The sequence below is a fragment of the Glycine soja genome, chromosome 7, assembly GCF_004193775.1.
Source record: "Glycine soja cultivar W05 chromosome 7, ASM419377v2, whole genome shotgun sequence".
NCBI lineage: Eukaryota > Viridiplantae > Streptophyta > Magnoliopsida > Fabales > Fabaceae > Glycine > Glycine soja.
Genome location: NC_041008.1, coordinates 8,614,862 through 8,630,559, shown reverse-complemented (window position 1 = coordinate 8,630,559; position 15,698 = coordinate 8,614,862). Strand labels below are relative to the sequence as shown.

Sequence of the window (15,698 nt, the reverse complement as noted above, 5' to 3'; positions counted from 1 at the left end):
ATAAGGATTATCGTATAAACAAAACACTTGCCATTTATAAATTAAAGTTTTTTTTCCAATCAATAAATATGAAATTTTTTTAATCAAAGTGGGAGTATTTATCATCACTCCTTGTTGCTTATGGTGTAAAAGTATGGTACACAATTTGAAGGGCTAGATGTTTTTCAGAGAAGGGCTGGATAATCTATTTACATAAATTTTTGAAAGATTACCTATTAAAATATTGACATATGTAATGATGTAGAATGTCTAAGGGTCTATTTTTAGACGTGTACATATGTAATGGTGCACCCAAAAAAAAATTATCTGTTTTATTTCTAATTTCTAAAAATATCCTTAATTAAAAAGTAATTTCAATTTTAGTTTGAATTTAAAGACTAAACACTGTTAGTGTAAATTATATAGTGAACTAATCAAAACTCATTATTGATATTATGAGTTTGAAGATAGTTATTACAAAAACTATTTACAATATAAAATATAATTAACATTCATTTTTGTAATTGGATAAAGTAAAATTTCTCTACCCTATCAATGCATAAACTATTTATTCTTAATAGTTTATTTCACTCTTATAATAGATGTGGAGTTGGCAATAAATACTCCCTCAAAGTTGTGGTCAGCCAATAATTTTATTCCAAAGTTGAATTATATTTTGAGGTAAAATGTGATTACCATTTGATCTATTCGTTAAATTTATCTAGACCTCTTTAATATAAATATTTATTAAATTATTATTATTATTCAATAGTCAAAAGTGCATAAGATTTACTAAAACAAACTAGCATTAATTAAAGAAACTACAAATTCTTTAAGGAACAATTAATCAAAAGAAAATAACTATAAATTTAATTTAATATAAAATAAAAACCCTCTTAAAATGACCGAGACAAGTGACTGCGTATTATGTAAAAAAGGAGAGTTCAAGAGATTATTCTACTTTAAAAAATGAAAAATCAAATTTGTTATACGAAATTAGACTACTGACACATGTCATGACAAACCATTCTCTTGGATTTTTATGTGCGCAAAAGTCTACGATTTTCATTTGTTCAAATAAGAGAATAACAAACAAGATGCTACTATCACAACCACATTTTTAAATAACATTCAGATAGCTAGACTAGAAGTTTGTATATTATAGACGAAAATAGTATTATCATTTCTTTATGTGGAAACAAAGATGTACAATAAAAAAAATGGTGACAAGTGATACTCTTGAATGCCCACGAGTGGACCGAAAACAAAAACGACAAGGTTATGTCCAAGAAGTCAGCAACCACAAAAATATAATTTTCCTTGTTTCACTTTGTATTTTCCCATATCATTTCCACGGTTACAATTTCTCCACCCCAATTACTACAATTGAATAAGATTTTCTACTACACAAATATCTCCGGCTCATGGTTCATCAGAGACCACCAACAACCTGAAAATGGACCACCAAAATGTCATTAAATAGATATTCCTTTAAAACAGAAAAACCATTGCAAGCATTGCTACAAAAGCCTTCGTTAGATGGTTTAACGATTCTAGTAACTTGGAAGTTTCCTCTGTATTACAAGGGTATTTTTAAATTTAAATAAAATGTTTAAGTAAAAATTTATTAAAGAGAGCAACAAAAGTTTTTGTTATTATTTGTTAATAATTAATATCCTATTATAAGTATAATACATGAATAAATTGAAGAGTCCCATCTCAATAAGCTCAGATAGCATCAGATTTTACTAGTCTATCACAATATTGACTATGCACAAACGCCAACTTCTTCACACAACTTTTTGTTTCAGAAATTAACATAGTTGTTTCACCAGTCCTCTCAACCAATATAACAGACACAATGAAAACAGAAGTATAAAAATACTTAATTGCTTACTTACAGTTATAGGACAAAATTTGGGGTATCTGAACTCAACTCCCTGTAGTGGGTCTTCGTTTCACCACCAAATCATCAGCTGAGTAGTAATCAGCTATGAGCCGGTACATATAGGAAGGATTATGCCCTCCTCTGAGAAGAAGTAATTTCCAAACAAGCAAGTGCAGAAAAAGAAACCAATTAGTACACACATTTTCCATAGTCAATGATAAAGGAAAGCAAGTTTTCCAATCAAGTCAGTTCAACTTACGTGTCAGTAATAAAGAGACTAACAAGTTTTGGTGGCACGTAATCAAATGTTGGATTAACAACATGAAGAGAACCGGCACCGCTTGCAGAATCCATGCAATCTGAGAATTCCCCAAAGTCAAGTAGCTCAGATGGGGATCTCAGCTCATTCAGTAGGACTTCAGGATTGTGTGGATACAAAGGGCACAACTGTCAACAAAATATAGCAAATTTCAACAAAAGCCAAACAGTTGGATTTTTTTATAAGAAAAATTTATTAAAACAGTCTATACTGAGCACAAGAAGTGCCCAGAACAGACTAAGGAAATTACAAAGAAAGGCTTAAGCCAAATAAGTAAAACACGGTTTGTTAATACAATCAACCCCTTGCATATCTACTAATGCTAATGCTCCAGTAACGAAACTTGAAAGTTCCCCATCACACCCAACAGGCCAGTAACAAAAGCCAAACAGTTGGTAAATGAGATGATGAAGGAGATCACAAATTAATTTTAAATGGCATCAAAGTCTCCTTAAAAGAAATTAATGGAAAGCCTGGAGGTATTTTGTATTATTAGTAATCAGTAATATTATCACAATCTGGAATCTGGACACATCTTAATTAAGTCACACAGAATGTTGTTAAATTCAGAATTTCAAATCTCTACAAATTCCATCATTACATCAAGAGTAACCAATTTAAACAGTTTGAGATATCTAGACTCTAAACTTACATTACATTCAATAGAAATAGATAGACAGCAGACAATAGGAGTACAATTAAGCTGCTTTCAAAAATATATTGACACTCAGTACCTTCAAAGTTCAAACTCTGATAATATCAACTCTTAATACAGAAAATGAATTTGGGTTTCTCCAAAACTAGTAGAAATGGAATAATTAACGTCTATATGGATATATATTAGGAATTCTATGCTTCACTATCACCTCATCATGATAAAAACTTTAGTACCATTATTTTAAACTAATGGCTAAAAATTTTACACACTTTAGTTTAGATCTATATTTCAAAGATTTTGTATTTTATATACATTGAAAAGTCATTCTTCAAACCATTTGTCTCTTCTTCCTCATCGGCCTTTTAATGCCATAATAAATTGTCTAAATACCCTAAAGAAGGACTAGCATTTAATGGAACCTTTTGGGTTGACCATTCATAGTTGGTTAACTATTCTATATTTATCCCTCCATTTCTAGTTAAAGAAGAGGAAGGAAGAAGAAAAGGGGCAAAAGTTAAAACTACTGCCGTATATCCATATAAATTTGACTTAAATTCAAATCATACTTTTGCCTAATATTTGGTTTGAACCTAATATTTGGTTTGAACTATCAAATATTGTTTGGTGATACATTTTGAAAATTCAGTAAAACAAATTAAAAACACCACATTAATTATGTATTTATTTTGATTCTGATATTTCAATTTACAAATATACAAACTGTAATGTATTATCCAGATCAATTAACAACTAATTCTCAACTCCACATCCACAAAAAACAATTCATATTCTGTCTCCCATGAATTTGGCAATAAACTATCATCCTATTTCCAGATTTAACAACATGAAGTTACGGGGAGACATCAAAAGTCATAAGCATTCTTGTTTCATAGAACATGGCATGTGAGGCACAAAGATATTAAATGTTAACAACTCACCTTGTGACTCCCAGCAAGTACAACAAATGGAACAGCATGCCTTTGAGCTGCAAGTGCAGCCATATTTAACCCCACTGGTGCAATAACTCCACCATTAGCCATGACAGCATGAGCTCCAACTATAACCTATTTAATGGTAGGTTTAAATCAACTTAAATACCGCATGAGCCCTTGATTCCAAAAATTATGCCAGGATTTTCACATACCATGTTCACTCGAGAAATCATTGCAAAAACAGCTGAATCAGTAATTACTGTGGTCTGTAAGCCTCTAGCAGCCAATTCTTTTGCAAGGAGATGTCCCTGATATCTGATTGCACACACAGTAAACATTATATTGTCTTATGAAGAATATAAACAAGTTCATTGCTAATAAATGCAAATGTTACATAGCCACTACAACCAACCTAGGGGCCCCTTCAGCAACAAAGACCTTAAATGATCTCTGTTTTTCCTTCGCAGCATAAAGAAATTCCAACACTGTTTTTGAGCTGCCTAATGTTAATATTACCTCACTGAAAATCATGCAAACAGAGGTGTTAAATAATGAGAAAAAGAATAAAAGATTTTCTTCTATCTAAAAAAAAGAAAATAAAGAAAAATAAAAATAAATCATCATAATACATACACAAAAATCAATAGAAGAACATTCTCCTTGGTTATTAAAGATACTAGGGAGTAGGGATACAAGAAAAAAAGATAAGGAAAATATATGGACCCTAATAATGTTAGTCAACATTAGGCAATCTTCTGCAACACAAAACAACCTTAAATTTGAGAAACATCAACATGAAAAATAACTCATTTTCCCAATATATAAAAAACAAGCCACAACAGTTACTTTCAAAAAGATAAATATTGAAGACCCCGTAGTTTGATGTTGTAAATTAAATGGCACTTATCAAATAGACACATGATATTCTAAGGTAATGTTATGTACTTCAAAATTGTTCTTTGACTAATAATGTCAGCCAATTGTAGCTACCCCAAATACAATTGCCATATATTCATAAAATAAGGTACTATTATCTGTTTTTTATCCTAGACCAGTAATGCTATCATACTGTACATTAAGGCAATCCATACTCCACAGGAAGCTAAAAAACAATTAGGGTAAGACAAGACAGCCTCCAAGAGAAGCTTTAACAAAAGTGTGGCTTGATAAACTCAACCATATAAGAAGCTACATAAAAAATTTAGTTGGAATCTTCCAATTCTGCTATTCTTTGCCATTTCAGTCCAATCTTCTTGCATTAACAAAATAATGTAGAAAGTGCTCAAAAACAATGTATTGGACACTTAACATATGCATTGCCTCCTATACAATTGTTATAAATAACAATAACAGTTTAGTTTGTGATTACATATTAGACCATCTAGAAATAGTTATAATGTAGTGTTCACTATTAAGACCTGGTAAAGAATACTCAACTCAGGAAACAAAAGCTTTCAATAAGTCATTAAGAGGATAATTCTTGGGTGTTGGTACCCTTTGTAAAATATCCATTTATGACCAGAATAAATCTTAGGATTGATGCCAAATAAAATAGAATGATTCCTGACACATTGTAGGATCAAAATAAATGGTCTATAAATACGTAAAAATTTCCATGCAAGCTTTTCAAAGTCACAGAACAATCTGGCTTTTGAGAAGCATGTATAAGTATTTTAAAACAAGCACTTTCAAGTGGCTAAAGATAAACAATTTATCTTTATAATAATTTCACGGGAAACAAACTTGTGATGAATGTGCTCCACTGCCTGCTCAGCTATTTGTTCATAGCAAGTAGATATGTCTTGAATAAGTTCATTGACTGCTTCGATGACATCATGCTTCAATTTCCTCCCTCTTGAACCTTTTTCCACAGCTGTAACAAAAGAAAACAAAACTCAAAAAACGAAAATACATGCAATTGAACAGCAAGAACAAATATTTCATCAAATGCCACATAAGAAGTAAACAATGTTAATATCTATTGCCACATAAGAAGTAAACAATGTTAATATCCTTTAATGTCAATGAAGCATTCAAATATCTTTAAAAAAATGCAAAAAAATGAATACCTGTAGCATCAACAGAAGTTTATCTAGACTAACGGAAATCTAGTGTCTTACATGAACTTTTACATGTAAAAGGACGAAATAAAAAATAACCTCTCTATAGCATTTAAGCATGAATTTCTAAGTATCCAGAAATGCAAAAGCCTTTCATTATTAAGAAGCAAAAAGAATATATCATGGAAAATATTATAAAGGTTCTAAAAATCTCAATAGCCTAGTGCAATCCTCACATCTACTTCTCCCGTCAGATTCACCCCCTGAGGAAGATGTGGGGGGAGCAGCAGCTGAATCAGATGTATCCTCTAGAAGAGTTTGCAATGACGGTGGACGCAATGTGCTTCTGGCAGCAGCTGCAACAGCAGCCGCAGATAAAACAGGATTTTCATCTCGCTCCGCATCATCTTCATCGTCACTTGCAGCTGATACCCCCAAACCATCCATAGCAGCTGTTGCAAGGGAAAGATCCTCTTCCCTTATAATGTGCAAAACACGCCTCACAATATTTCCAACAGCTAGCTCTGCAATCACATACACTACATGTCATGATAGGTTAACAATAAATAAATCTACATAATTCCCAAATCACAATAAACTTGTGCATGTAACTCTATAACATCCTTCAACAAAAGAACTACTAATCTAGGAAATCAGGCTGCAAATAAACCCAAAAATACATACTTCAACGGTTATAAATCATTGAACACAATTCATACAAAATGCATTCTGAGAACTAGGATTTGGACCTAACTCAACCCCAAAAGTTAGTTCATGAAGTGAGGATTACTCCCCCACTTATATACACTCATATGACTAGTCAATGGAGGATCTCTAAGCCACTCCCCTCGCACTGAGGGACAAGGCACTCAAGCATGAAGTTTGGAGGATTGAACAACTGCAAATGATCCAATAATAGCCATATAGGCCAAACAGCAACCACTAAAATAGGTTCTAATACCTTCTTAGAATTCTGATTTGAGTTTAATTCAAACCCCAAAAGCTAGCTATAGACAAATTATAAAAAATAAATAAATAAACATTTATCTTAACATACCAATAGGATTAGCAGCAATAAGCTGCTCCCCCACAGCCCTCACTGCATTAATCAGAGTTGTGGCTTGGTTCGTGTGTGGCACTCGCTGCTGTGAAATCACAGACCGGAGCAACTCTGCTGTGAGCTTTGCTGTGGCCTGAGAACCTTCAATTTTACTAGCATCACTCAGCAAAATAAATAAATAAGAAATCACAAATATAAACAAATAACAAATCAAACACACACACACACTCCTAAACAGAAAAAACAAGAATAAATTCCTCAACCTCAAAAGTCACATGATGGTTCCTAATACACCATTCATTGAACTCAAACAGTGTCAGAGGAGAAAAAAATTACCGTTTTTTAAGCTGATTCAGAAAATCATTAACGAGGGTATGAACATCCGGCATTTTGGCCAAACTCAACCTGAAAATAAGAACAATAATAAATAAAATAAAAAATAAGAAAAACAGAATAGGATTTTAATGTATGAAAGTACAAACAAAAGGGTAAGCTAAAGTAGTATTACAATGTCAAGGGTCTTTACTTGGAGCTCGAATTAGAGTGTCTACGAGAAAAAAATTTGACAATGGAAGAGAAAGGGGTACTGAATTTCATGAATTTTCTGCGGTCGGGAATTTATCGAATTCACGCAGTGAGCTAATCATAACCGTTGGATGAAGATCGACGAATCATCTTTTGCCTCGTAAATCAGACTTAAAATATGCATCCGAAATTTTATCCGTTCGATCTTCATCTAAAGGCTCTAATTCACGACTTCGTGAATGCGTAAATGTATTGAAACCGGTTTCGTGTCAGGCTTTTATCAGTTCACTTCGTGGAATCCGATTGCCCATATTCGGATCCGGATACCCACCAGCCCACAAAATTTCAGTTTTTTTTTTCCTGAATTTCTCACGTAGTATTTTAAATTTTAATATATAGTTTTTTCATGATTTCGCACTGGTCAAAAGATAAATTATGAAAATAATTCATCATTTTGTCAAGATTTATTTTTTAGTTTCTAAAAACACTTTCACTTATCTTAGTAACTCAAGTTCTTTGTTTGTGATTTTAATCCCTCTCGATAACTTGGAGTTATTTAACTTAATAGTTTATCAATTATTGTTCTTACATAGTTTATATTATTGTTATTATTATTATATACTTTTAATTCAGTCAAATAATTTTTTTCTCAATATTTATTTTAAATTGGTCAATAATCAACTTAAGCCATTATACGATCTGAAAAATAGGTTAGGCCTGCCATGTGCTGGGCCAACTTGAACCCACCCTATAAAATTTAAGCTTAGGCTCTAAATTTTGAAGCTATATCAAATACGGGTTTTTCTAAATATGAAACTAGAAGAATTTTTCATAAGAATAATCACATTATTTATCTTCTTGCTCTTTTTCTTAATGTAATAATAAAGTAACATAATCATCTATATTTTATTTATTATACTAAAATATTTAGACAATAAAAATAATAAAATCATCTTGAAAGAAATAAGATGATGGAATTAATTAGACTTCTCAAGCAGTCTTAAAACCAATTAAAATTAATGTATTGTTTTTTATCATTGGAGAACACAAAATAGCAAAAATACAAAAAAGAAAAAAGATTGCATGTAAAGGACGATCCAACATGTTAAGATACTAGTCTTTTGATAAAGAGATCCCAAATAATTTTTTAATTGGACCTATTTGCGAAATTATCATTACGAAAAAACAACCACAAGGACCTAATTAGTCCATGAATCCAATATGGTTGTCTCTGTTAGTTTACACTAAATATTTGTACATATACAAATTCTAAACTTAGTATTCTCAACAGAGTTATTTGATAACTATTCTCACCTCTATAGGTTCATTCAACTCAAATACTCTTTCGTAAGTCTCTCTAGGTTTTACATTGCACCAACTTTGCTGTAAATTCACACAACTGACTCAAATAGTTAATTTTTTGGAACAACAATTAGATGAAAAGATGTAATCAAAAAACAAATATAAATTCATGGACGTAATTTTAAAAAGAAAAATAGTTTAAAAACCTCACACTAAGAGTGCTGCACTTTATTTTCTTATGTTTCTTTGGCAGGGTAAAGGACATACGGGTGCACGGGTAGTATGAAAGTTATTACAATTGTTGTATTTTGGGTATCGGATCTACTTAAGACAACAACAGTATTTTGGTTGTAACTCTGTGTTGGTTTTGTCATGTCTTGTGCCCATGCTAATGCTTTCTTTCATAACATGATTTGCCTTTTCCCAAAGAAAAAAATAATAATTAAAAATTGTCAAATATTTTAAGAACTAATAAAGTAATTTAGGCAAATCTCTATGTTTAAAAGTGTAGAATTTAAGTTTCCAGTTCACATATGATTCATTTCACAGTCGCGCTTGGATGTCAAACTATCATGACTCTTTCATATTTGAGTCTTGTGAGTTGTAACACGTTTTGTAATGTTCTTTTTTTCATGTATTATTACTCGACTAAAATACTTAATGAATCAAGTTTTGAAATGTATTTATAAGTACATTCACTTTCACCTATGTTCTTTTTTTCATGTATTATTACTTGACTAAAATACTTAATGAATCAAGTCTTGAAATGTATTTACAAGTACATTCACTTTCACCTATTTGTTAGGCTAGCATATTTGTCTTTTAATTAAAATAAAGGTGTATGGCAATTAAGTTTATATAACTAGTTAATAATGTTTGTTCTATATCATTTAAACCAGTGTTTAAGCTTATTAATAACAATTTTTTATTTTTACTTTCAATTTTTAATGGAATACTTTAATATTCTCTCGTTTATTTTATTATTTATGTTAATAAAAAATTATTTTAGTATTATACAATTTATTTTAATGTTAATTATATTTTTAGTCTCATTATTTTGTGCTATATGTTGTTTTAATTTATGGTTTTTTTCAAATAAATCAAGTTTTTTCTATTTCTAAAATTAAGCTATTTTGAACTTTCTTCATTTTTTATGTAAATCTCTCCCGGTTTCATTTTTAATTTAAAATATTTATAAATTTTTACCCTCTCGATCGTAAAGACAACAATTATAACTATTAAACTTTAAAAATCTTCAAATCATGTCTTTCATTAATAGAGAGAGCATTGATTATAATGAGGCATTAAACAGACAAGGTTAACACTTAACAAATATAATGATTGATTGTGTGGTTCCCTCACCAATCCTCGTTAAAGTTGCCCAAACCATACCTTAACAGAAATGAATTGCTCCCAAAATAAGAGTTTAATTTTTTAAAATAAGAATTTATAATTAAAATATAAAATTTTAGAAGTTATTAACAAAATGTAGGAATCAAATTTTTAATCTAATCTTACTTTCATGATCCCGTAGCCCGTAGGTAATAAGGGTGGAAAGCTAGCTAGATGTATTTTATATTTTTTTAAATATTAAAACACACTGATATATATAATTTGTTTTTCATTTTAAAAAAAAACTATATATACCTATAATCAAACATAGAAAATAGTAGTATAACATTATCGTTCTTAAATAAACCTCAATCATTTCCAGTAATATCTAAAGTAAATTAGTTTCTTTATTATTTTTCATTTATGTTAATATTTAATTTTATAATTTAATTTGAATGGTGTAATTTTCAAGAAACAGCATGAGACAATTGAGTAAGAAATAATTAAGTAAGAAATAACAGAGAAATCAAATTCTATCTAAAGTATCATATGACTTAAAAGCCAGAAGTGCATTTAAGAGGATTTACCACTATTTTTTTCTTTCTTGTTGGTGGTTGCATGCATATATGGCTTTCTGTTTTCATGGACCAGTCCTAGTGGTGGAAAATTGTTTCAGACATCGGTCAAATTAATCTTTTGCAGGGGCGATGAATTTGAATGTTAAAGTCCACTGTCTCGTGGGTCATGTGTTCCTTCTTCCTCCTGTTAGGTTTCTTGGTGGAATCTTGGAACCAACCATTAATTGGATTTTTTCCTCTTCTTCTTCTTCGGTATCTTATTAGAAATAGCTTGTTTTTATTTTTATTTTCCAGATCTATGAATAAAAATTTTCATAATTATTTAGTTATCCCTTGATATTGGACAATTGGTTTTTAATTTAGAGCTTTTAAAAACATTGATGTACGGATAATTGCTTTTATTTATAAAAAAAAAAAAAAGTAATAACAACATGCGTTTTAATACTAATTTTTTAATCCACCCCATTATTGGAAATTGTCAATTTAAGAGTATTAGTTCTAAATCAACAAATTTAAGAGTATTAGTTTAACTTCTTTAAACCTAAATTTTTGATAAAATTATATTACTTAAATTTAATCAAAAATCGATAGAGTAATGTGAAGACACATTTTCTGACTTTTTTTAAAACTACACTTTTTATTATTAATTGAAACTTGTTAAAAAATTGTATATTTTTATGTCTCCCTTATAATTTTGTAATTTTTAGAAACTTTTAATTAATAATAGAGGATGCTTTAGATCGAAGAGAGTATGCCAGGAATTGTATTGCACTTTTCAACTCAATAATATAGAAGACAAAATTTGCGTAGCCTAATTTATTGAAATTAAATAAAAATATAATAAATATTATGATTAACGACAAATCTAAAACACTGAGTCAACATGGATGTAATTTCTTTTGATTTTTTTTATAATAATTATTATGATAATAAAATATAAAATAGAATGAAATGTCCAACTAACTTAGGTAAAGCATAAAAGATATTTAATAGTTAAAGGAAAATAAAACGTAAGAAAGAAACTAATTAATAAGAAGCAAAATTTGTTAAGGACAGGAAAGTTGAGGTAGTGGGTTCAACTAACTTACCATATTTTTTATTGATCGATAATATATTAAGAATAAATATAAAAATAAAATAAAAGTAAAATTAGCATATAATATATAAATATTATTATGAGTTTAACGGTCATGATATTATAAGATAGTTTTACATTATCATCAAATTTTAAATCACCGTTAATATAATTTATTTAAAGTATTATTATAAAAGTCAACAATTTATTACAAATGATGAATCGTGAATTTGTGATTGAATTACTATGTAAAACGTTTTATATGATATTACCTTTGTGGAGACTCATAAAAAAGTATGTTGGATCAAGTGGCTTCGGAATAATTAAGAAGGGAGGGTTGAATTAATTATCAAAGTACCTTGACTAATTAAAACTTATCTTTCTTAGGCTTTACTACTAAGTTATGTAACTTAAACAAAAGTAAAGTACACAGCGAAAATTAAAAAGTGTAGGGAAGAAAAAAACCAACACAAGAATTTATACTGGTTCGGCAACAACTCATGCCTACATCCAGTCTCCAAGCAACCACCGGTTCTTGAGATTTCTTTCAACCTTGTAAAAACTTTACAAGCAAAGATCCACAAGGGATGTATCCTCCCTTGTTTTCTTTGAACAACCAAGTGGATGTACCCTCCACTTGAACTGATCCACAATAGATGTACCATTTCTTGTTCTCAGTTACAACAACCCAAATAGATGTACCCTCTACTTGTACCACAAAGGATGTACCCTCCAATGTGTTAAGACAAATAATTATCAGGCGGTTAGTCCTTTGAATCTTTGTAAGGGGAAACAAAAGATATCTCAGACGGTTAGTCCTTTGAAATCTTTTGTTTAAGGGAAAGGGAAGAATCAAGAGAAAATCTCTTGTAAAGGGAGAAGGGAGACACAAAAGAATTCAGGCGGTTAGTCCTTTATTCTTTTGGAAAATGGAGAAGAGAGACACAAAAAGAATTCAGGCGATTAGTCCTTGTTGAATTCTTTTTGGCAAAGGCAGAAAAGAATGAAAAGATATAGCACACTTTTGTTTTCTATAGAAGAACAAGGTTTGGAAAACAAAAAACTTAGAAAGTTTTTTGGTAAAGGAAGAAGAAGAAGAAAGATGAGTAGGAAAGAACTGTAAAGGTTTAAAGGTTTCTCAAAAGTTGTTCAAGAAGTTGTCCAAAAGTTATTTGAATGCGAGTCAAGGTCTTATTTTTATAGACTCTTCATGTCTGGTCAAGAAAACTATTGGAAGAGTTATAACCTTGAGAAAATCATGTCAAGAGTTACATCTCTTGACCTTTTATTCAAAACTTGTCACTGGTAATCGATTACTATAATCATGTAATCGATTACACAATGCATTTTATGAAAAGATGTGACTCTTCACACTTGAATTTGAATTTCAACATTCAAATACACTGGTAATTGATTACTAATATATTGTAATCGATTACACCATTTAAAAATCATTTGGAACGTTGCAAATTCAGTTAAAAGCTTTTGAAATCAAACTTTATCACTGGTAATCGATTACAGGAAACTGGTAATTGATTACCAGAGAGTAAATACTCTTGTAACTTAGAAAATTTTGAGAAAACTCTTTTTTAAAACAAAATTGTGTTATGTTTGGTTTTTGAAAAATATTTTCAATACTTTTCTTGTGAAGTCTTCTTGATTTCTTCTCTTGAATCTTGAATTCATCTTCTCTTGAATCTTAAAATCAACTTCTCTTGAATCTTGAATCTTCTTGATTTCTTCTCATGAATCTTGAAATTAATCTTGATCTTGAACTTGTTGACTCAATCTTGAAATCATTCTTTTGTGTTTGTTGTCATCATCAAAACTACTTGATTCATACTTGAATCATCATCATGAAACTTACTTCTACAAAGTATAGCTTGGTTGAGTAAGGATATATTAATTATTATAAATTTTTTAACACTATCTTTCATTCTTGTGATAAAAAAAAATTAAATTAGTCATTTTGGACAAGTCAAAATAAAATGTTATCAATAAATAGGGAAGCGTTTTTTTTCAAATGGGAAATAATTACATGAATCTTTGGGTATTTTGAACATGGTTAATATAAATAAGTTTAAGAACTAGAATAATAAGGTAATATAACAAGTTTTCCTTTGAAATCTTTACGACAAAAATCAAAGAGCAGATGGGAAATATCAAGTACCATTTAACAATAATATGTGTATTTTCAAATCCTAAAATCACGAGTTTTAGTAAAACTCACACAGAGCATAAATTTATGTGGCTCTCAAGCACTAATTGAAAAATTATAATCGATCTAAATCCAAAATGGAGGCAAGTGGAATAAAAGTCTGATGCATACTTAAAAATCTTTTTGTCTAGATGGTAAAACTTGAAACATAAGAAAGCTTAAAGATTTTCAATAATAGATCTTATAGCTACAAAACCATGGAATATTACTTGAACATAAACGAACAGCTCCAGACAATAAGACTAATCTCTCAAAAAGCAATGTGTATATATACAGTACATGACATATAGCAAAATGTAAACATAAGCAAGAGAAAGATCCCAAGTTACTATAAAATGTAAACATATACACTACATGGCTGCCTCTAGGATTAACATTTTTTTGCTGCACTACACTGTGATTCCTTCATTTTATCATATCTACTCCTCTTGTAGTTCATCAGAGAAACAATACAAGCAACATAAGAAGGAGGAGTGAGATAAAGATAACATAAAAAAATTAAACAGGAGAGACATCACATTAGAAGCAAAAGAAAAAAGAAAATATATATAACCTATTTTTCTATTATTATTATTACCTTAAATAATCTTAATTATCTTTTTTGTTATGGAAGTAGGAGAACTCAGCCGTTAATTAGGATCTCATCTCTCAAACGTTTCTTTTCACTTAATTCACGCGCTGCTGACTTCACCCACCTTCCTTCTTTCCTCCATAATTTCCGTGTGTATTTGGTAAAATTCATTTTAAATGAAATTGATTTTGAAGTGATATGATTTGTACTTAAATGTTTTATTAAAAAATAATTTAAGAGTAAAATTTAATATAATTTTTTTTATCCTACCTAGAAACTATTTAAAATTGTTTCAATCAAAAATCAATTTTAAATTATTCTCCAACAAAATTAAACTCATGAAAATATATCAAAAATCAATTCCAAACTCAAAGATGAATTTCTAGACATCAAACCAAACACCACTCCATGTGATTTTAAAGAAAAATGTTAGCGATTGAAAATTACTAAAAGAAAAAAAATAGTCTCACATCTTAAATAACTATCTCTCATGATTTGATTTTATAGTTTTTAAAAAATCAACTAATAATAGAATGTGTGCTGAAAAATATATATTAAATAATATGTTACTAACACTCTTTGATTTCAAAAGAAAAATTATAATTAGATAGTTATATGTTGTAATATTTATTATTTGCTTTTTCTCACTTTCACGTTAAAAAAATGACACTTTCACTAAATATTCTCTTTAATAGGTAGTATATCTAATAAAAGTGACATTTTTGTATAAAAGTAAAAAAAAAAGTAAATCTTAATTATACAATAATATATAAATGATCAAAATTTAATGTGATATATAAACACTTAAAAAGTTCATGTAAATTTTAAAATCTCACCTAACTTGTGCATTTTAATTTTGAGTATTTATAGTAAGATCTACTAATATTATCTAATAAATTGATAATTTTTAATATTTTTAAAAATAAACAATAATTTATAATTTAAAATAAAACTGAATGAAATAATGTTAAATATATAACTCAATTTATCTGATGGAGCTACTTATGGGTGGCTACTAAGAAAAGCTCAAAAGAGGAAAAAAGTGGGTGCTTTGCATTCTGATTTGTGACGGGAAAGTGGGAAACATTGGTTGTAAGGTTTGCATAGACCAATATTGGAGAGTCCGAAGGAGCAAAACCAGTTATGTTTTAAAGTGATATCTTGAAATGAAAAGGTTATGAAAGTAACGAGGATAATGGGA

At 29.5% G+C, this 15,698-nt stretch overlaps 1 protein-coding gene across 1 annotated transcript; it reads right to left on the bottom strand.

Moving 5' to 3' along the window:
• Positions 1–1,119: 1,119 nt before the first annotated feature.
• LOC114418604 (translation initiation factor eIF-2B subunit beta-like) lies at positions 1,120–7,536 on the bottom strand. Its single transcript, XM_028384036.1, has 11 exons — positions 7,405–7,536; positions 7,233–7,301; positions 6,894–7,048; positions 6,073–6,360; positions 5,520–5,649; positions 4,189–4,296; positions 3,989–4,091; positions 3,783–3,908; positions 2,127–2,314; positions 1,881–2,008; positions 1,120–1,429 (listed from the first exon to the last, which is right to left on the bottom strand). The coding sequence occupies exons 2-10, from the start codon at positions 7,283–7,285 to the stop codon at positions 1,912–1,914; spliced, it is 1,248 nt and encodes a 415-aa protein (XP_028239837.1). The 5' UTR covers positions 7,286–7,301; positions 7,405–7,536; the 3' UTR covers positions 1,120–1,429; positions 1,881–1,911.
• Between the last annotated feature and the right edge of the window lie 8,162 nt (positions 7,537–15,698).

Coding starts and splice junctions, on each gene's coding strand:
- LOC114418604 (XM_028384036.1), bottom strand. CDS start 7,285: ATGCCGGATGTTCATACCCTCGTTAATGATTTTCTGAATCAGCTTAAA. Junction 6,361..6,893: donor TATTGCTGCTAATCCTATTG/GTATGTTAAGAT, acceptor ATGTGATTGCAG/AGCTAGCTGTTGGAAATATT. Junction 2,009..2,126: donor AGTCTCTTTATTACTGACAC/GTAAGTTGAACT, acceptor ACTTCTTCTCAG/AGGAGGGCATAATCCTTCCT.